General features: G+C 49.7%; 1 protein-coding gene and 1 non-coding gene across 2 annotated transcripts in view; one reads left to right on the top strand and one right to left on the bottom strand.

Moving 5' to 3' along the window:
* Pepd (peptidase D) overlaps positions 1–21,444 on the top strand; it is a 133,432-nt gene that overhangs the window by 13,360 nt on the left and 98,628 nt on the right. The window contains exons 4-6 of the mRNA XM_021168233.2: positions 8,131–8,194; positions 16,246–16,293; positions 19,407–19,468. Coding sequence (XP_021023892.1) covers positions 8,131–8,194; positions 16,246–16,293; positions 19,407–19,468 — 174 coding nt within the window. The remainder of the gene's footprint in view (positions 1–8,130; positions 8,195–16,245; positions 16,294–19,406; positions 19,469–21,444) is intronic.
* Positions 17,517–17,647, bottom strand: LOC115031642 (small nucleolar RNA SNORA17). Its single transcript, XR_003837311.1, has one exon. It is a non-coding gene; the product is annotated as a small nucleolar RNA SNORA17 (small nucleolar RNA).

Raw genomic sequence — 21,444 nt, 5'->3', positions numbered from 1 at the left:
CCACGGCAAGGATAAATAATGTTTAGCTTTTTGTTCCACTCAGTTTTAGGGTTGGGTATTACTCAACTGTAGTGTATAAGTCAGGTTTTCACTGCTGTGACAAAGTACCTGAGAGAAACAAGCTCAAAAGAGGAATGGTTTGTTTTGGCTCATGAGTTCACAGAGGTTTCACTCCATGGTTCGTAGGCTTCATCACTGTGGATCTGACATAGTAGTGGGAGCAAAGAAGGGGTAGGGGAAGACAGACAGACAGTCAGAGAGATGGATGGACAAGGACTCTAAAATACTATTTTAAGGATATACCTCCCAGTGCCTTACTTTCGTTAGGCCTCGCCTCCTAAAAGCCCACTGAGCTATTGTCTGTCAGTAGTTACTCTATTGATGAAGTTAATACTGTAATAAGCCTCTCCTGAGCATTGCCTCAGAGGGGAGCAAGCCTTCAACATACAAGTCTTTGTGGGACCCTTCTTATTAAAACCATAAGACCTAAAACTGAAACAGCCTTGAGGAAATGTATGTCCCATCTCCATAAGATGCTTCCAGAATACCTCCTGCACCCCAGGCTGTCCTTGTGAACAGAACTGTGGCTGTCTGTGGTGGTCTGAATGAAAATGGGCCTCATAGGCTCTAGGAAGTAGAACTGTGGCCTTGTTGGAGTAGGCGTGACCTTATTGGAGGAAGTGTGTAACTGGTGGTGGTGGGGGGTGGGGGCGTTGAAGTCTCAGATGCTCAAGCCAGGCCCAGTGTCTCACTCTCTTCTTGTCATCTGCCTGCATGCCACCAGACTTCCTGTCATGATGATAATGGACTAAACCTCTGAAATAAATGATTTTCTTTATAAGAGTTGCTGTGGTAATGGTGTCTCTTCACAGCAATGGAAACCCTAACTAAGACAGAAGTTGGTACCCAAGACTGGGGTATTGTTGTGATAGGCCTGACCATGCTTTTTCCTGGAGGAATATAGAACACTTTGGGACTTTGGACTAGAAAAGGGATTGGATACTTTAAACAGGGCTCAATGCACCATCCTAGCAGGAGTGTGGAAGACAGTGGTGCTGAGGGTGATTTGAACTGTGGAGGTCTGGCTCAAGGGGTTTCAGAGGAGAATATTATTAATACGTGACCTGGAGATCATTCTTGTGATATTTTGGTGAAGAATGTGGCTGCTTTCTGCCCTTGTCCAAAAACTTCTGACTGATTGGCAGAGGACATTTCAAAACAGTTTAGTGTTGACTGGGCTGTGTAGTTATGAGTGACCAGTCTCATGGAGATCTATAATGAAAAGGAACAGACTGAGCAAGGAGAAATTCAAAATGTATAGATGGTGGAGAAAAGGGGATACCACGAGGTATAAGCAGATTAAAGGAGAGGTTGGTGCCAAGTGGAATAAAGGGAGCAGTGACCTCAGAGCGAGACCCCACCCAGCTGAGCTTCCAGCCTGTGAAAAGGAATTAAAGAAAAGCTTGGTAGTAAATGCCTTTAATCCCAGCCTCCTGGAGGCAGAGGCAGGGGGATCTCTGAGTTTGAGGCCAGCCTGGTCTACAGAGTGAGTTTCAGGACAGCCACCCTTAGGCAGTCAAGGAAACCAAGGAAAACAGAAAGCTAATGAAAGTGTAATTGAATGAGGGGGCTGCTTTCCAGACCTAGTGAGCTGAAGAACTTGGCAGCTTCGGCCACATAGTTCTGGCTTTAGAGTCAAGAATAGAAGAAAGGGGTTATGGAATCTCCCTCTGTGACTAAAGGAAGGTCTCTGAGGTCAGGCCTGTGGCAGGGGTGTCCCTGAATGGAGGCCCAGAGAGGCCATTGCATGAAGCTGTGAAGTTGAAGCCAAAATTGCTTTGGAGACCCCAAGATATTAAGAGTTACCAGTCATAGGATCCCTGCCAAGGAGAGCTGCAGACGGGTGTGGAACCAGCCTAAGAGAGAAGTGTGTTTCAGTCAACAAAACTGAAAGGAGTTGGAGATCTGAAGGGTGTTTTGATGCCAGACATGGAGATGCAGAGTCTGGAGTTTGCCCAGCTGGTTTTCAGTCTTGCTTTGGTCCAGTGTTTCCCCACTAAAGCCCCCTTCCCTCCCTTTTGGGATGGTAATGCATATCCTGTGCCACTGCATGTTGGGAGTATGTGATCTTCTTTTTCATTTGATTTTACAGGGGGTTACAATTAGGAGATTGCCACGAGTCTCAGAATAGTCTTTGAAGTTTAGACTTTATTCAGTGTGGAGCCCGTGATAGACTATGGATGCAGACTTTTGAAGTTGGACTGAATGCATTTTGCATTATGATATGGCTGTGTTATGATATGGCCTATGGGGATCAGGGAGGGGAATGTGGTGGTTTGAATAAAAATGGATTCCATAGGCCACATAGGGAGTGGCACTATTAGGCATGGCTGTGTTGGAGGACGAGTGACACTGGGGATGGGCTTTGAGGTCTCAGATGTTCAAGCTAGAACCACTACCCCACTCTCTTCCTGCTGCCTGCCAATCCAGCACCATGTCTGCCTGCGTGCTGACTTGCTTCCTGCCCTGATGATAATGGACAAAAACCTCTGAAACTGTAAGCCAGCCCAGTGAAATGCTTTCCTTTATTAAGAATTGCTGTGCTCATGGTGTCTCTTCACAGCAATAGAAACCCTACTTAAGACACTGTTCTTTCAACATCCCCTTGGCCCTACCTCCTCACTCAAACTGAGCCTGCTGAGATGAGAGACAGCACAGAAGCTGGCAGATACTTTGAACGGTGAGCTGAGCTGTAGGGATGGACAATGGAGGTCCAGGCCCAGGTCAGCTGGCCCCACCTGGTGTGCACCCCTCTCTCTCTCTTTATCTTGAGATAAAATGACACTATGTAGCCTAGGCTGGCCTCAGACTCATATCCACCTGTCTCCTCCCCAAGTGCTGGGATTGCGGGTGATGATTACCATGCCCCACCAAAAGAATTATGTGGGTAATTACATGTGTGAACATGTGTGCATATGCGCGAGCACATGTGCGTTTGCGTGTGCGTGTGTGTGTGCGTGGCTGCATAACCTAGGCAAACACTCTACCACTGAGCAGTTCACCTAGATATTTCCTTATGAAGACTTGGCTCCAGCAAGAAAGGGGATGTTGCCTGGGAGTTGACGGCAGGCATCTGTAGCTGGTACATTGGAGGATTCTACCCCAGTTGCTGAACCCTTGTAAACTCCCCATGTATCCTACAGTTACAGCCTGGGAATTAATTGCCCTTGACTGAAGGGCTTAAAGCCCAGGACCTTGATTGGTCAGGTATCAGCTCTTTGCAGTCTGCCTTCCTCATGCACATATAGTCTTCAAGAATACAGGAACTCCATAGCTGAGTCTGAGACTATTAAAGCGCTCCTTTAGTCTGGCCCTGCTTTGCTGAGGCAGCTCATTGTCTGGTGCAGAACAGAGCCTCGAGTAACCTTGAGGGTAGATTCATGCCTGCAGGATTGCTTCCCCTGGTGTATGAGGCTGAGTGTGCTATGCAGGCCAGGCCCAGCAGCTGTGGTCCCAAGGGAGACTGACACCATGGCTGAGACAGTTTCCCCAGCAGACCTTTCCTTTCTGTGCTCTGGGCTGACTCACTGTCTCTCTGTACTGAGTGCTTGGGAGGGAAGGCCTGGTTGTAACAGGCAGGTGACAAAGGGGCCATTTGTCTGGGCTTGAGCTGGGAAGCAGCCAGATCTGATGTACACGGCTGCTTCCAGACGCTGCGGTAATCAATAGGGCACCGGGAGCAAGGCTGATGGGATTACCTGGCCTTTGCAATCAAAACCCACCAGACTGAACATTTGACCTTAAGCTCCTCAGCTTCCTTTGGAGTCTCTATCTGATGGCTTTTGAAAATGCATCTGGCAGGTTCTACAATCCAAAGTCACTCAGGAAACTCGAGGTCCGTTGTAGGATCCTCAGCTTCTGTGGGCACAGCCTTGCCGTCGGGGTTGTAGATGCTGGGGGAGGAGACTGGAAGCCCAGGGCTGGCCTGTGCCTCACCCTTACTGAAGCAGGAGGGTGGGAGTCCCTGATGTGCTTGGAGTCTATCCAAAAGAAGATTAGCTGACAGTGGCTCTGGCCTGGACATCTGGAAGTTTCCTCTGTGACACACCACACCAACTAGCTTCACAAACATGGAAAGTGAGCAGCTTAGAGTAAGGATAGGGGATCCTCTACATTCCTTCCTGTCCCTGACCAAACTGAAGGCACAGGTAGTGTGCTTTGCCTAGGTTTGCAGGGAGGTGGTGATTGGCCTATCTAGGACCTCTCTGGCCCCAGGTTACCCAGGAATGTGTCTTGTGGAAGAGTGCACATGGGGTGGCTTTTGTTGTTTGAGACAGGGTCTTGCAGTGTAGCTTGGGATGACCTTGAATTCAAGATCCTTCTAGCTCAGCTTCCTGAACACTGGCGTCATGGTGTGTGTTATCACATTGGTTTTATGTGGGCTGTTTGTGATGTGAGATATGGTGTGTGGGACTCGGTCTCTTTTATGGCACTGCCCCGTCCCCACTTGTCACAAGGAGGGAGGGCTTCCTGACCCCTCTGGGGCAGTACTCTGGCTCCGGCTGGAATCAGGAGGAAGGATGGGCTCTTTGAGGGAAGCAGTTTTCAGGAGGGCTAATGGGTTCTTTTGGACTCCTCCTGAGCACCCGCACCCGACTCCCAGCACCTAGGGACTAGCCAGAGCCCCTAGCTTTCATGGGTACATGGGCAGGTTTGTCTCAATCACTGATCCTTGCAGTGTGACCTTCCTCTGCCTGCTTCTCTGTGTCGGGATAATCTCAGAGGCTGCGCTGTGACTGCCCCAGCTCACACACAGGAGCAGTCTCCAGGCTCAGACACTGCTCTGATTTGCAGAGGGCTACTTCCCTCTTTGACAACTTAATGACATCTTGACATGGTTGCTGACTTCTGCTCTGCACGCACCGTGTTGTGCCAATAGTGGAATAAAAGGCAGCGGCGTTGTTTGGAGCTGAAGGCAGGCGCCCGGCGCTGGAAACAGATGATGGTTGCTGTCATTTGGCCTTTTTACTTATTCATTAACCACACGCAGGTGGTCAGCTAGCCACTAAGAACTGCCCTTTAAAATTCCATTTTCTGGAGGGTTCCATCATGTCTGCATCATGTGGCATTAATTTAATGGCTCCTTCTCACCCGAAGACTCAGTGGGGCTTTGGGGCCCATGGTGCTGTGACCAAGCATCACCTGCTGTGACTCTGGGCTTGTGCTTGGAGCCAGCTGCTGGCAGAGCACAAATCCCCTATAGAGGATGGGTATCCTGTTAAGGGAGGCAACTTCTCTCTGCTGCCAGAACTGCACTGTGTACTGGGATGCATATCCGAGTGAGCTCAGCTCCTCTCCTGATTGGTCCCTTCAGTCTGGTTCTTTTCATTGGGATCTCCCATGTGATGGGGCCAGGCACGAGCTGTGCCTGCTCCTTGCCACATGTCAGCTAGGTGTAGATCCTCTAAGAAGCCACTTTGTGCCCTGTCCGCACCCCCTCAGTGCATTCATCGATTCCCAGTGACCCTCCCCACCAGTAGACATGTCACCCCCTTTCCCATCAGCTCCACCAAGTTGTGGCTGCCAAGTGTTCCATGGCTGGTTTGATTATGCAGCCTGGCACATATGTCCCTCCAGGTAACGTCTAAATGATTTTTACTGTAATTAACTCATAGTCATGAAAAAAGCAGGTACTGCTCAAACATAATTATCTCTGTCCTAAGAATGTAATGTGCGGAGTAGCAGACAAAGTGCCCATAGCTCTTTGTGTTTTATATGTTGGTGGTTATTCCTGGCAAGACAACGCATGGGAGGGACATGAAGACCCAGTTTGCACTCAGCCTAGACTGTGGCATCTGCCTCTGTAAGGAGAGCAAGTACAAGGGGTACCGGGGGGGGGGGGGCAGTACTTGTGCTCACTTCTTCCTGTTGGGCCTCTTCTGGAGTCCAGCCTCTCTTTGCTCCACCTTGCCATCCATAGACAGTTTGAATGACAGTTGTCCCCCATAAGGTCATATATTAAATGCTTGGTTTTCCTACCGGATGGTGCTTTAGGAAAGAAGACTTTGGAGGAGCTAGGTCACTGGGGTGTGTCCTCGGAGTGCCATCTTGTCTCAGGGCCCTCCGTCTCTGCTGTCAGCTGTCCATCCACTGCAAATGGAACAGCCTTTGCTGTGCATGCCCTACACCATACTGCCCTGCCTCCCCATTCACTGAGGAGTAGTGGAGCCAAGCAGCCCCACACTGAGCCTCTGGAACCAAGAGCCCATGAAATAAATAGCTCCTTCCTTAGATTGCTCAGCAAGGCATTTCATCATAGCGATGTACAAGTACGTTGTGTAAGCACCATGTGGGAGTTTGAGGTGAGCACGCAGGAGGGACACCCAGTGTTCACAGCTTACTGCCATCACCTCCTCTTTGCTGCCACTTCCCCTGGCTCCATGGGATCAAGCTCTCAACCTGGGGCTTACCGCTTTGAGACCTCACCAGGCTTCCGGTCTGGCAAGTCTTTGATGGACTCTTAACTTGTGAGACTCCAGAAGAGAAGGACAGGGAGATGTTTCCTAGTGGCTTCCTTCTTAAGAGGCTCCAGGTGCTCTATAGTGGTGGATATGAAAAGGTTAGGGCCCCCACTTCAGTGGCTGGCCTGACCTCCTGTGCAGAGCCGTGGAGGCTGAGTCAGATCTTTGTGCTTCCGAATCTGTAGGGAGTTTGCTTTTCATGCCTGTCAGTACTGTTCTTGACAAAGTGACTGGGGCCAGAGGTAGGGCGGGGCTGTGCTGGCACAGCTGGCACAGCTGGAGAGGGAGTGATGAAGATAATCTAGCAGCTGTTTTGCTGGTGGCCCTATCCCTTGCTTTCCCAGTCTGCACCTGGGACTCGCACAACCCAGTTGAAGTGACACCTCCTGCCTCAGCTCTTGAGGCCTTTTGCTAAGAGGTGTCAGATCGTGGCCAGTTATCTTTTGAGCCCTGTCTCATGGTAGAAGCTAATGTGACTGAATTGTGCAAATTTAATTAATGGCAAGAGCTGATGCCCAGTGAGTTTTTCAGAGGTCGAAGAAGAGGAAAAAAAGAAAGAAAAGAAGAGGGCATTCCATGAGACCACGTGAGATCAGAGCTTCTCAGCCTGAAGTGGGCTTTCTACCTGGGCTGTGACACACACACACACACACACACATTGCTGGTTCCACTACCCTCCCCGTCCCCTGGTCCTATAGTCTGAACCTCTGATAACAAGTTTTACTTGTTTAGGTGGAAAGAGGTTGATATATGGACTCCTAGTTCCCAAGCAGTGCTGTGCTGTGGCACATAGGTCATGGAGCTCTGAGGGCCTCCTGGTTTCATCCCCAGATGAACTCCCAGGAGTACTGCCTGCCACCCACACATCCCTTACGTCCCTGGTAAATGTAGAGACCACCTGTTGTGCTGTACTGAGACCTGTCGGATGGGGCACGTGCTGTGAAACAACAGTAGGACGGGAAGGGGTGGGTATGCAATCAGGTTTGCAGTAGTGCAGGTGGCATATATGCACTTCACTGGATGTGGCGCTTGACTGGTGACATCACCCCCTCCATGTAGTAACTGTTTTTCCATGTGGGAGCCCACTGCCCCCAACAGCATTGATTCATCTGGGTGGCGCTGCAGCCTGCTGAATCCAGGGAAAGCATAGAGTTGGGTGAGGGCTGTCTCACCTCATCTACTCCTGCTTTCTCCTTGGCTAATTGTTTTAAAGTTTGATGACTCAGCTTAAATTCTTCTCATCACACTGAGAAACACTGATATTGACTTCTTTAAAGTATTCTCGTATTAACCTTCCTTTAAAGAGGTGCAGCTGGGAAGTCACTTATTCCATGCCCCCAAAGGCGATGTGTAGGGGAAGAGTGGAAGCTGGGACTTCTGCAGGCAGCCAGGGACACAGTGGACTGAATCAGAGGTCCCAGGGCGGCAGAGACGGTTCAGCGGCAGGACACCCTTTACCATCAACTGCTGGGTATTCCTGCTTGGTGCTGGGTCCTCACACTATGGCAGGGATGAACCAGAGCTTCATGGCCTGGATTTGGTAGACGGGAGGTGACCAGGCTTGGGCATTGCAGGCCCTGACTGTGGTTTCGTTGTGCTTTCTTTTCAGGATCCATTCCAAGGAGTATTTCAAGGAGAAGTACGCTGTGGATGATGTCCAGTACACGGATGAGGTGCGTAGCTGACTCCTGAGGTTCCTATGAAACCTGCCTGCAAACGGGACACCACTCTAATCAAAACTGCCAGTGGGCTCGGCCTGGGCCTTCGGGTGTTGAGGGGTCTATTTGTAAGAAGAGCCCCAGGTTGTGAATGGCCAGTGAGTATACAGGAACTGGGGAGTACCTTGACTTAAATCTACTTTCCAACTTGGTCACCCAGCCAGTGTGAGTAAATGCGTCAGTGTGGCCCCGAGGCTGTGAAGTCCTGACCAGTGCAGGCAGGTAAAAGGAGCTCTTTCAACTTCCACTGCTGACAGTGGCTAAGGCAGAGATGGGAGCACAGCTCACTGCCTAGCACACAGGCTGCCACTCTGTTCCACCCCGGATGCTGTCACAGCTCCATGTTCTAATCCCACCCCATTCTTTTGATAAAGCTCTCCAAGTCAGAGCTGGATAGAAGTCAGCATCTGCCACTGGCCGTCCAATCTGGCCCTGGTTGGTTTATCTGGACAGGGCACCATGGCTGCATTGCCCTAGACAGAGCTTGAAAGTACACACATGCTAAGAGCTGGGGCTGCCAAGCTTTGGAAGCAGCTTAGATGCCTGTCAGTGGGTGACTGTAGAAAAGAGATGTGCTCTATGTCCACAGCGCACTGTTAGTCATTCATGAAGTCATTTTCAGGAGGATGGATGGCACTGGGGATCTTCATGTGACTGGAAAGCAGCCAAATGCCCTGAGTTTGCCCTCATATGTCGTCTAGATAAACCTGCCCATCTGCCTGTCTGCATGTGTGCCGGCTGAAAGCAGAGGCACTGGTTGGGAAGTGGGAGGGGAGGAGGGTGGGGAGGAGGGAGGCAAGAAAGGAGAACAGAGAATAAGATCAGAGGCCTGTGAGGTCACACGTGAATACCTGATTTTGAAGTACAATCTTGTGCTGTGAGTGTACATTAGTAATTTCTTTGGAGAGACCTTGATGAAGAAGAAGAGGCATGGCAGGAGAGAAGAACTTTGAAGCCCAGGACTGGGGTTGTAGGGTAGAGGTGGTCATAAGATCTGTCCAGTGGAGATCAAGCAAAAACCTGTCCTTCTGGGCAGGACACAGCTATGTTGGGGTAACAGCACCAGGTGAAGAAGCAGGTTTGAGGGACCCTAACCAAATGCATTGCACTGTGAGGAGCTTGCCTGGCTCTGCTTAGTGTTTTGTGCCTGGCCTATTGGCTCTGGGATAGACAACTCTCCCTGACCTTGGGCAGACCAGCTTCTGCCTCATTCTGTACAGCTGCAGCATGGTCCTGCCTTGAGTTCTGCAGCCCTGGAGTGCTACATCCCCCCTCCCCCACCACTCTTTATCATCCCCATCCATCAAGGTCTTGCACTGGCCCACACCGGTGGTCTCGGGATAGCTTGTGAACATTGGCTGGCTTCTGCTCTGCACCTGTTGTTGTCCCATCTCCACCTTGAGAACCTGATTGTTTGCCTTGCCATGTCTCTCCTGCATTCTCCATCCTGGTCCCAGAGATGTACAGGGTATCAGAGGTGTTTAGATCCTGGGATCCACCTAGCAGCACAGGGTATGGGCCAGCCAGAATTCATGGATGAAGTCAGGGAAGCAAAGTAGAACCCTGTCAGGTTCCCAGGAAGACCTCAGAGACAGCAAACACTCACATACCTGTACCTGAGTCCATGTCTTCTGTACCTGCTGCCCTGTTGGACCATGGGGAGATAGGCAGTGTATTATTTTTTTCTGAAGGTTTAAAATCATTATTAGTGTGTGTTTAAAAGATGATTTATAAGTTTGTGTCTATGTCTGTGTGAATATGTCCATGTGCATGCAGTACCTATGGAGACTAGAAGAGGGCATCAGATTTCCTGGAGTTATGAATTACAGGGAGTTGTGAGCTGCCCAGTGTGGGTACTAGGAACTGTATTCTGGTCCTCTGAAAGAGCAGCAAGTGTACTTAACCATGGAGCCATCTCTCCAGCCCCATAGTGTATGTAGACTGTGGAGCAGGATGAGCTGCTTGTTAGGTTTATATATGTGCACCGTGTGTACACTGTGATCGGAAGTCCATGTTTGTCCTGCCCAACACTGACCCTCGTCTCCTCACGTAGTTCCCCTTGTACTTCTCTTTTTTTCTTTCAACTGTAGATTCTGTAAACAAGAGGAAACACCATGTTTGTCTTTCTGAATCTGGCTTAGCCAGATGATCTCTGCTGGAGATGACACACTCTCATTTCTTATGTGGCCAATTAATACCCCATTGTGTATATGCACCACACCTTCATCTCCGTTTGTCTATTGATGGGCACTAGGCCGATTGTGTGTCACTGGTGTGAATTGCACTACAGTAAATATACAAGGATCCCTGCAATAAGCTGATTTTGCTTCTCTTGGTTATATACCTAAGACTGGTGTAGTGGGCTCATACATAATTTTGTGAAGACCTTCAGACTGATTTCCATGTTGGATGCACTCATTTAAAGTCCTACTTGTAGTGTATAGGATTCCTTTTCCCATATATTGAGAAGCAGCTTTTGATGGATCCTTATGTCATATGCCTTCCAATTTTTAAGAGAAACTGAATGTTTGTTTACATGCTCCTAATGAGGCCATGTGCTACATTGTATCTCTAAGCATTAGGGAGATCTGTTTATCCTTCATCCTGACTTTGGTCCTGATTCTGTCCTCTGGCAGGTATATCTTCACTACCCTCACACCCTATAAAGTGCATCTCGATGTCATTGCTTGTTTGGGCCTTCCCATCATCACACCTGGAGAGAGAACTAGAACAGGCTCTGTTTCAGGATTGTGAGATTCCTGCATTTGGCTGGGCTTCACTACTGCTGAGTAAGATCCCTCTCTGGGCTGCAGCCTCAAGAATTGTCGTAACAGGAGGGAGGGGAGAATTCAGCTCCCATTTACACTGTGTTTTCTTAGGAAAGGAAGGAGCCCTCCAGATGCAGGACAGTAGAGGAAGATGAAGTATCCAGGCAGGAAGTCCTTAGTGAAGGTGTAGACAGGCCAGCTTGCTCTTAATCCTTGAAGGCAGAATGTTAAATGAAGGCATCAATAGAGGTCAAAGGGCAGAGCCTTTATAGGGTTCAGGAGTACTCTGTAGGAGCAATATAATCATTACCATCATTGATCAGATCTGCTGATCAGCATGACTGCTGGTCAATGTTTTTATTTCTTTGAGAACTGAGGGCCTTGGATGTGCCAGGCGGTGCCACTGAACCACACCCAGGCAGGACAGGTGCTTCACTCTGGGGCTGGCTGCTTGTAGTCTCTCCCACCCTGTCCTACAGTGACCCACAGATCCAACGCTATCTATAGATAAGGAGGTCAAGACTGAGAGGCAGAAGGCCTCATCCATGCCCTGCAGCTGGGGTATGGCAGTATTGTGCTGACTCGAAGGCTTCCAGGTTCCAGAGGCTGCCTCCAGCTCTACACTTGCCTGACAGAAGTAAAAGGCTGACTTACAGGAGGCTTGCTTGTGCAGAGGTGACCCAGGCTGCCGAGTCCCTGTGATTTCCTGAAGCTGGGAATGAATCCCACCAAAAGGAGCAAACTGCTGCTTTGAGTCCCGTGGCCTGGAAACATTTTTCTGATGTGGGCAGCACCCAGGGCCCAGGCTTAGTCCATCATGGAAAGTGACGGGAAGCTCCTTAGGCAGGTATTCCCCGGCCAGGCCCATAGTGCTCAGCCATGTCTAGCCTTGGCCATCCCTGCCCATCTTTTTAAACGGGACAGCCAGCAGCAGGTGCGTGCTTGCTCTGAGGGACAGTGGGAGTGGCCCAGGGCATAGCTGATCCCTTGATGTCTTATATGCATATGTATGTAAGATGCATGTATGTATGTTTATATAAAATGCACATATCAGAGGACGGCATGCAGGAAGCCTGAGTTCAATGCCCAGAACCAAGTTAAGGAAGCATAGTGGTGTACACCTGTAATCCTAGCCTGTGGGAGGTGGAGGCAGGAGGCTCAGAAGATGAAGATCATGTTTAATGCATTCAAAGGCCTGGGCTACGTGAGACATTGTCTCAAACAATGCAGCTGTTTGAGATGACAGACCTGGTTCCCCTCCTCCTCACAGAAGAGCCAGAGCTTAATTACTGGGAAGGGGTCATTCAGGGGACCCCTGGGAGGGGGCTCCACAACATTGCAGTGCACACTTGGTGTAGAAGCTAGTGTCTAACTAACTGGGAGCTGGCAGGGTGGAGGATGAGTTTTGTACTTGCTTTATGGCAGATGTTTGAAGGTTGCAGGGTCAGTTAGGCAGGCAGAATGTAAGAGAAACAGCCACAGCTGCCCAGGGATAGATGCTGCCTGCTTCTTAGCCTGGGGGCGGAGGCGGCGGGGGTGGGGGTGGGGGGCTTCAGGAAGAGGGGTCTGTGATGGGACGGAGCGTGGTTGCTGCCTTGCTCTGAAGGGGCTGTATGTATACTCTTGATTGTTCAAGAAGTGTCAGACAGCCATTTTGTTGGTGCTACTTTGATTTTAAAAACAGATTCAAAAATTTAAGGGCATTTCAGGCCACTGGTGTGTGGTGGTGTTTTGGGAAGCTGCCATGAGTAATGAATGGCTTGTTTTCAAGAGTTTCAGTGCTGGTAGGGCAGATCCCTGCACACTGGGGCCACATGGGCTTTTCTCAGCAACACAGTTGAAGCGTGCCTAATTCCTTTGTTAAGAGTGACTCACTGGCTTGGTCAGAGTCCTGCTTAGGAGCCCGTGTAAAGTTCCCTTGGGCAGCTTCCGGATTGTCCCCAGGGCAGGATCTGGGCTCACAGGGCTCTGATAATTCTTTTGGTGCCTGTCCACCTAGTCAAGACTGCCTGGGAGATGGATGCTGGCTATGACCTGCAGCCAGACAGGAACATTTAACAGCCCCACTAGGGAGAGCAGATGGGTCCCCCGTGGCACGCGCTCCTGGAAAGGCCTGGGGTTGTTAGAGCTGTGCTGTCTAGTCCTAGGGCTACATTCAGAGCCAACAACACAAAACCGAGTCTTGTTCCCTTAATTTTTGAGGCACAGCCTCCAGTCGGTGTGCTGATGAGTGTAGCACTAATGGGTCTCCACGGGGAAGGCAGATGGAGCTGCTGGGCTGGGAGAGGTTCTGCAGCCATAGAGGTAACCGGGGCCCACTCAAGCAGCTGTGATCAATAAAAGATGCTACTCTGCCAGGACTCACCGACGCCTAGCCGGCTCTATCTGGCCTCAATGCATCTGAGCGTCAAGCTTACAGCGAGGGGCCCTTCTCCTCCATTATTCCTAACCAGCATGTCCAGAGAGTCATTGTGGAGAGAAAACCCATCAGCCTGCACATTTGTTATCCAGCTCCTCTCTCCCAAGGACAATAGCAGATACAATCCCCAAGTGCCTCCTCGCTCTCTGATTCTGCCGCTGTAATTGACGGCATCGGTGTGTGCTGATGAATGTAGACCCTTCATGTCAACGAAACAACACACCCAGGGCCTGACACACTCTGCTCTGTTGGTTTTAATGAGCCTCTCTCCCCTCCAGGAGGGGCAGGCGGGAGGAAGGGACTCCACATGACTTCATTTGTGAAACACAGAGGGGCTCAGTCATTCTCCAGGTACTGAGTGAGGGGAGGAGAGAGGTAGCTCCCGGGGAGCTGGCGCCTCAGCCCAGTTGGCTAGACCATGGCTGGCCTGGAATACTGGCCTTTGACCCTGTATTCAACTAGGTCACTTGAGTTTTAATTTTTTTCCGTCTTATTATTACCCATCTTCCCCTTTGTTCTTACCTTCCTTTTAAGGAAGGGTCCTGGGGACTCTGTGCTGGCCCTGAGCTTATGGTCCTCCCACCTCTACCTTCCAGGTTCTAGGAAAATAGGCACACAGTGTGCCTGCTCATTTCATTTTCTTTTATAAAGTAAACTTTTTTTCCCCCTTAGGAAATAGGGTCTCACTGTGTGTTCCAAACTGACCTTAAACTCACAATTCTCCTGCCTCAGCTTCCCAAATGCTGGAATTATAGATGTGAGGCACCACACTGTATCAGGAAATAAACCCTTAATATGTAAATATATAAAAACTATACCAGGATGCTCACACAGCATCATTTATAATAATTCATCATTAGAAATAATTTACATGTCTAGCAGCGGGAAGGACCAAGTAAATTATGCATATTCCATTAAGACTTTTCTATAACCACACATTAGAACTGAGCTTTGTTATTTCTTTTTAAAGGCGTGTGTGCATATGTGTGTGTGTACGTGTGTGTGTGTGTGTGTGTGTGTGTGTGTGTGTGTGTGTTTGCATGCTCGTGGAGACCATAAGTGGGTGTTGATTCCCCGGAAGCTGGAATTATAGGTAAGGCAACTGATATGGGTTTTAGAGACCAACTTGGATCTCCCAGAAGAGCAATCAGAACTCTGAATCCTTGTGCTGCCCCTTCCGTCCTGGCTTTGCTGTTCCTTCACTGTGCATTTAGGGAGGTTCTGTAACCCTCACACAAACCATTTCATCTGTGAGCCCTGGACGTTCGTAGCAGAGCCTTTATGGGTGGTTGAAGGAAGGTGATGTGTGTAAGATGACTGACACGGGCCGTAATCAAAGACTTATTGAACGTTTACCATCCCCAGCAGTTGTGACTGCTAAAAATTACGTGTTTGAAGAATATTTAATGACAGGAAATAAGCGAAGCATGTAATTTCATATGATCCAAATGTCATTACAGTTCTCTGTTTCTGTGCAAAGAGCCGAACTGTCTCGGGGGATGGGATGGCAGGTGCATTTTCTCTTTCATGGCTTTCAGTATGTCCCAACTTTTCTCCAGAAACCTTCTAGTATTGAAAAGTGTGTATATGCTATGTCAAAACCTATCAAAATATCTACCTTAAATGTGTACGGTGTGGAGTGTCTCAGCAATAGCTCAGCTAGCTTGTTGGAACAGCCCATCCTCCTCTTCTGTGTTGAGGGTATCAGAGAGCTTAGGGTGGGGGAGAGGGCTGTGACGGACAGTCATCGGAGGACCAGGTTGCCTCCAGCAAGGTGGTCAGTACTCTGGGTAAAACTGCAGGTTTCCCAGCTGGTGTATGACTGCTGCTTTGTTAGAGCATGGATGACGGCTGGCTGGGGGCCGGTAGAGAAGGGAGTGACTGAATTTGCTTGCAAGGCTGGGCTGGGGTTCAGACCCAAGTAGGATGTGATGGACTAGTCAAGATGGTGGAAATGATCCAGCCATAGGTGATAGTGAGCACAGGTGTGGGCAGGTGAGCCTATGTGTGCTCACAGAAGGTACTGGAGAGGTAGCATTCAGCTCGTAAGGGCAGGGGACCAAGGAGGCCAGGGCGGAAGCCAGCGAGTGGAGTTGAGGAGAGCTAACTTCCTTCAGTTTAGCCTAGAAGATCAGTGGGGAGGGACGGGGGGAGTCATCTACTCTGAGGATGGGCAGCTATTGGGGTTTGTGTCTGATAGGCCCAGATCTTTCAGGAAGAGCAGGAAACCATCATGCAGGTGCTGGCCTTGGGGAGTGGGCAGGTCTGGCTCTTAGGAGCCAGGGGTCTTTGTGGTACCTGGAGGCAGGCTACATGGTGAGGTAGGTGCTGGGTTTATACCCTCTGTACTGTCTTGATGGCTGCAGGGCTTTCTGGAGTCTTTCCACCTCTATGAGCCTCGATTTCTTCATCTTAAGGGCAGCGTGGCAGTGGTTTCTCCTGTCTTGAGGACCTGCTCCCGAGATGAGCACTGTAATCTTCAGGTCATGATTGTGTATCATCTCCATTCCACTTCTCCGTCCGACTAGTCACTTGATGCTGTGACTGACACCTGACAGAACTTGCGAAAGGAAAAGCTTCGGTCCACACTGGGTGCAGCTGGTGACGGCAGGAGCTTGTGGTGGAGCACAAGAGCTCCCGTCACAGCAGACTGAGAGCGAGCACGGCAGCGATCAGGGGCTGCCAGACCCTACCTCCTAAAGGATTTGCAGCCTTCAAAATAGTCCACAACCTGGCCACTTCACACACCAGTCTGTGTGAGACATTTCAGATTCAAACTGGAACACTGCTCTAAAGTGGGTTTCCCTTTTGATTTTCAGATTGCCAATGTCCTGACCTCACGGAACCCCTCTGTCCTCCTCACTTTGGTAAGTGGCTGGTCTCAGGAGCCATGCAGTTCTTGGCACTGCTGTGCAGTGGGGGTATGAGGATTAAGAGACTGAAAAGAAGCTAAGCACAGAAATATGCAGGCTTGGGATGCTGAGGCAGGAGGATGGGAGTTAGAGGCCAGCCTGAGCTACATAAGTGAACACACAAGAGAAGCTGAGAACTGGTCACCTGTGGTGAGTAAGGACACCTGTTTTGTGCTAATGGCTGACCGTGGAATATGCTGTGTCTGGTCTTGTAGCCACAGTAGATAAGGTACCACCAGTCGTCCTTGGGCTTAAAACCAGACTTGGACATAGAACTGTGTCCATCTTATGCTCTTAGCATTTTAGGTATAGATTATTACTCTCTATTCTCATCTGAATGCCCTATGATAATACAATTTGGAAATCAGACTCTTGACACCTTAAGGGGGTATACAGCCTGGGGTGAGGCAGGCCTGGGCTGATGTACATTCTTCTGCCTTGCCCCCAGGGCTGGCGATCTCTGTCTTTCTCTTTGTCTCTGTCTCTCTGTCTCTGTCTCTGTCTCTCTCTCTCTCACACACACACACACACACACACACACACACACACACCTTCATCCTTCCAGAATGGCCCTTCTCTCCTTTGTTACTGACTTCCCCTCCTCCCACATGTTCTCTTGCTGTGCTGCTTCTGTGGTTAAGCAGACACGGTAGCTGTGGTGGGTGCAGTCAGAGATGACCTGGCTTTTTTTTTTTTTTTTTTTTTTTTTTTTTGGTTTTTCGTGAATTTCACATCATGTACCCTAATCCCATTCATCTTCCCCCCTCTCGTACCCACCCTTCACCCTTGGGGTACAGCCCAGATCGGGGATGTCCAACTTTGGTGGTAACAGACCCCTGCTGCTAAAGAGCCACAGACCTAGATGTGGCCTCAGTGGCAGCACAGGCCAGGACCCCACCATGGTCTCAGACGGCATCAGGCTACTCACATAGGCTGATCCTCACTACCCTTGGGTCTCCAGTTCTGCCTCTCTTCACTGTGCCCACACCCTACTGTTTCTCATTCTCTTTCATCTCTCACCACTTCCTTGTTCCTCTAAGTGGCACCTGGGATCTCTGAGTGTCTGGGGTTGTTTCAGGAATGCTATGCCTATTGGCGCATTATGGCTCAGGGCCAGGGTCATCTCGGGGCTGTGCTGCACTGGACTGGTGGTCACCTCAGGCTCACTTTTTTCAGGGAATGTTAGGCTATTAACCATTCAGATTTCGTGAGTCAGAACACAAAATGAAGGTGTAGCCTCTCTCCTCTCTGCCACCTACTGACACACATGTGACACAGCAGCCACACCTGTAGTGTCTGTAGGGACAGGATGGCCCAGTATGTTTTATCTAGGATCAAAGTTGGACAGGGATCAGCCTGAGATTCTTGGGTTTTTTTTGTTTTTTTTTTTTGTTTTGTTTTGTTTTGTTTTGTTTTTGTTTTTTTTTTGAGACATGATTTCTCTGTGTAGCCCTAGCTATCCTGGAACTCAGACCAGGCTGGCCTCGAACTCAGAAATCCACCTGCCTCTGCCTCCCAAGTGCTGGGATTAAAGGCGTGCGCCACCACGCCCGGCGGCCCAGCCTGAGATTCTTAAGAAAGCTATGGCTGCTGAGAGTGTCTTCCCTCTCTGAAGGTGGCTCTCTTTTCTCTGAACCACTTGTTTAATTTCAGTGTATGACTGAGTTCCCGTTGGAGACGAATGGAGATGGATAGAGGCTATAGTTGTCCCTGGAGGGTTGGTTTCCAGACCCCTGGGGATCCCAACACTACAGATTCAGGAGTCCCTTTTATTATATCAACCCATGCACATCCTTCCATATCCAGCAAATCAGCTGCAGATTACCTATAACACTATAATGCTAAGTGACTGTCCTTAGATTTTCTGTTGCTGTGATAAATACCATGACCTAAAGCTACTTGTAGAGGAAAGGGTTTATTTCATCTTATACCTTGTGGTCCATCATCCAGGGAAGTCAGAGCAGGAACTCAAGGAAGACAAGGACCTGGAGCTGATGCAGAGGCTGTGAAGGGGTGCTGCTTACTAGCTTGCTCCTCACAGCTTGCTCAGCCTGCTTTCTTATGCCATATAGAAACACCTGCCCAGGGATGGCCCCACTCACAATGGGCTGGACCTTTCCACATCAGTCATAATCAAGAAAATGCCCTACAGGTTTTTCTGCAGGTTAGTCTGGTGGGAGCATTTTCTCAACCATGGTTCCCTCTTCTCAGATGACTCTAACGTGTGTCAAGTTAACCTGATACTGCTTCCCTGGGTATGAGACACTATCTTGTTCAGGAGATGATAAGGAAAAAATTTGCAGCTGTAATTGTTTCTTGGTTTGGGGATTTTGTTGTTTTCTTTTTCTTTCTTTTTTTTTTTTTTTGGTTTTTCGAGACAGGGTTTCTCTGTATAGCCCTGGCTGTCCTGGAACTCAGAAATCCTCCTGCCTCTGCCTCCTAAGTGCTGGGATTAAAGGCGTGCGCCACCACGCCCGGCTTTCTTTTTTCAAATATTTTTGTTCTGTGATTGTTGGTTCTGTGGTATGGAGGGCAGGCTACATTCCTATGGACCTCACACTAGTGACAGTGTATGTATATGGTAAAATATAAGGAGCCTGGAGAGCACAGATGAGGTGGGGAGAGAGTGTGTCTATGTGTGTGTTGGTGGGGAAAGTATCTCAGGTTCTTGATTTTCTTGCCCAGCCCCTGCCTGGACCTGAGTGTGTAGTGCCAGCAGAGCACTCCGACCCATCCAGACCCACCTGCTGTGTGCCTAGGATGCTCTGACCCATCCAGGCTAGTTTTGAACTGGTGATTTCTCTTTTCTCAGTCTCCGTAGTGCTAGAATTACAAGCATGCGCTTGAATCTCTCTGCTTTTCACATTGCACTAGGAAAAAAAAAACCAAACAAAAAAAGCCTATCTTTGTTCTGGGACCCAGCTTAGAGCTACCTAGGGGAAGGGCATGCTGGGCTGTGGTTCCATCTGAGTCTGTCTGGAAGAGGCAGACCCTCCTAGGCAGGCCCTGGGGATGCTTGTGGCCCTTGTATGACACACCTGTTCTCACACCTCCTCTTCTCTCCACAGCGCGGTGTCAACACAGACAGTGGCAGTGTCTGCAGGGAGGCCTCCTTCGAGGGCATTAGCAAGTGAGTCTGCCCTCCACCTTCACCTACCTTCACCAGCTGATCTTTCCCAGGCTGGCCACACAAGACATGAATTATGGGAAGGTGCTGAGGATAGACTGTATCAAGTGTTTGAAGGAACGATGTAGTGAAATAATTTGTGAAAAACCACTTCCTTTTTTACTTTAAGGAAGATACCCTCCCGTGTTGGGCTCCCTCTTGGAAGAACCCAGGGGCCCTGGCCACTGTGCAGCAAGAAGAGCCATTTTCTTTGTTTGTTTTTAACATTGGCTGATTGACTATGTGTATATGTGGAGGTCAGAGACAACCTTTGGGGGCTGATTCTGTTCTCTCCTTCCACTGTGTAGATCCTGGGAATAGAACTGATGTTGGTAGGCTTGGTAGCAGAGCAAGTTTACATTGTTTATGTAACTAGCCTTGCTTTTCATTTTCTATTTAGCCCAGGCTGTCCTAGGGATGACCTTCACATTGGCTGGCTTCTCTGACATCAGTCTTTTTTTTTTTTTTTTAATTAACCCCAACACCCCTCCCCCCCCCTCCCAAGTCCTGGCCCAGCCCAATTCTCAGGACCTCCCTGCATCTCCATTAGCCTAGTCTCTTACTCACTACCTAGTTAAGGTCTGAGTTGAACCCCCAATCCCTACTCAGGAAACAGGTCCCCTCTCTGGACAGGAGGGTAATAGGTCTGTCTCCTTGTCACACATGCCCCCAGAGAGCACTGCTTGCCAGCTGTGTCCAGGCTAGGCTGTTGTCCTGGGAGGTCTGGGCTGGAGTGATTAGGCTGTTACAGATGGGTCCAAGCCAGCAAACAGCCCTCAACCATGCTCCTGCACCTGAGCCACAGTGACTTCCCAACCACAGGTTCTCTGTAGGCACTTTGTCCTCTGTTGTCTTTTTGTAGACCAAGGTGGTACCGGAAGAGGCTCCTTATAATTATGTATGAGTCTGAGCCCCAGGAGGGAGGGAATCCATGTATGTGCGATGGAAGGGTGATTAGAAAGGATTATGAGCTCATGAATATGTATCATTTCTCCAGTGATAAGAGCTGTGGGGCAGGGAGCCTGGGTATCTAGTTTGGTTCTTTCATTGCTGTATCCTCTTGGGATTTCGCCCTAAGCAGCCTGCTGGTGGCCAGCCTGCTAAGCCTGCTAAGTCTGTGTTCCCTTCCCAGCTCCCCAGCACTGCCAGCAACACCCTCTTCACCTTTCTCCACCCATACCATCTGCAGCGTCTGCGTGGGCTTCAGCCACGTGGAAGCGAGTGCCTTGGTGGGTACCTCGCTGACCAGCTTTGTGACTTTGGTAAACACAAGCAATGCAGCACTGCTTGGGAGACTGTCTGTAGCCAGAGCCTGCACAGTAACTGCTACTGCTACAGATCCTGCTCAGATAAATATGTTACCCCATGAGCCTTGGGCTCCCCATCTGTGCTGTAGCCAAGTGGACCCAGTCAGGGGCCAGATCCGTGCATGGCTATAAGCTGCAGCATCTGGTCTCAGCCACAGAGGATGCCGAGTTTCTCCTAGAATGAGATCCGGCAGATGATATGACTGCTGAGTGAAGCTGCTGAGGCCGATCTCTGCTGCACTGGGAAGGTTTACTGAGAAAGGCCATCATGGTCACTGGGAACCAGAGTGGAGACCTCGTCCTGCCTCATTGAGAGGACTCGGTGCTGTGAACTCCAGCCTTGCTCTCTGAGCAGATCCCCCAGCCTCTGCCCCTGGGTCCTCCCCTGAGTCTTTTCAGTCTTTCTCAAGACCCCAGTGAGCTTGTACCCTGCAGTTCTCCACCCAGTTGACATCTTGGGACTTTGTCTCTCTAGTTTTGTTTTTGAGACAAGATCTTACTCTATAGCCTAGACAGGACTGGAACTCGCAAGTCTCCCATTGCAGGTGTGCACCAACATGTCCCTCGTGGAGCCCTTTTCCTGAGATCCAGGGACTGTCTATTCCACAGTTTGTCTCACTCATGGAATGCATA

The sequence above is a fragment of the Mus caroli genome, unplaced genomic scaffold, assembly GCF_978045245.1.
Source record: "Mus caroli unplaced genomic scaffold, Mus_caroli_1 scaffold_8, whole genome shotgun sequence".
NCBI classification, from domain to species: domain Eukaryota; kingdom Metazoa; phylum Chordata; class Mammalia; order Rodentia; family Muridae; genus Mus; species Mus caroli.
The sequence above is the reverse complement of the archived record's forward strand: the minus strand, read 5'-3'. Positions and strand labels throughout refer to the sequence as shown.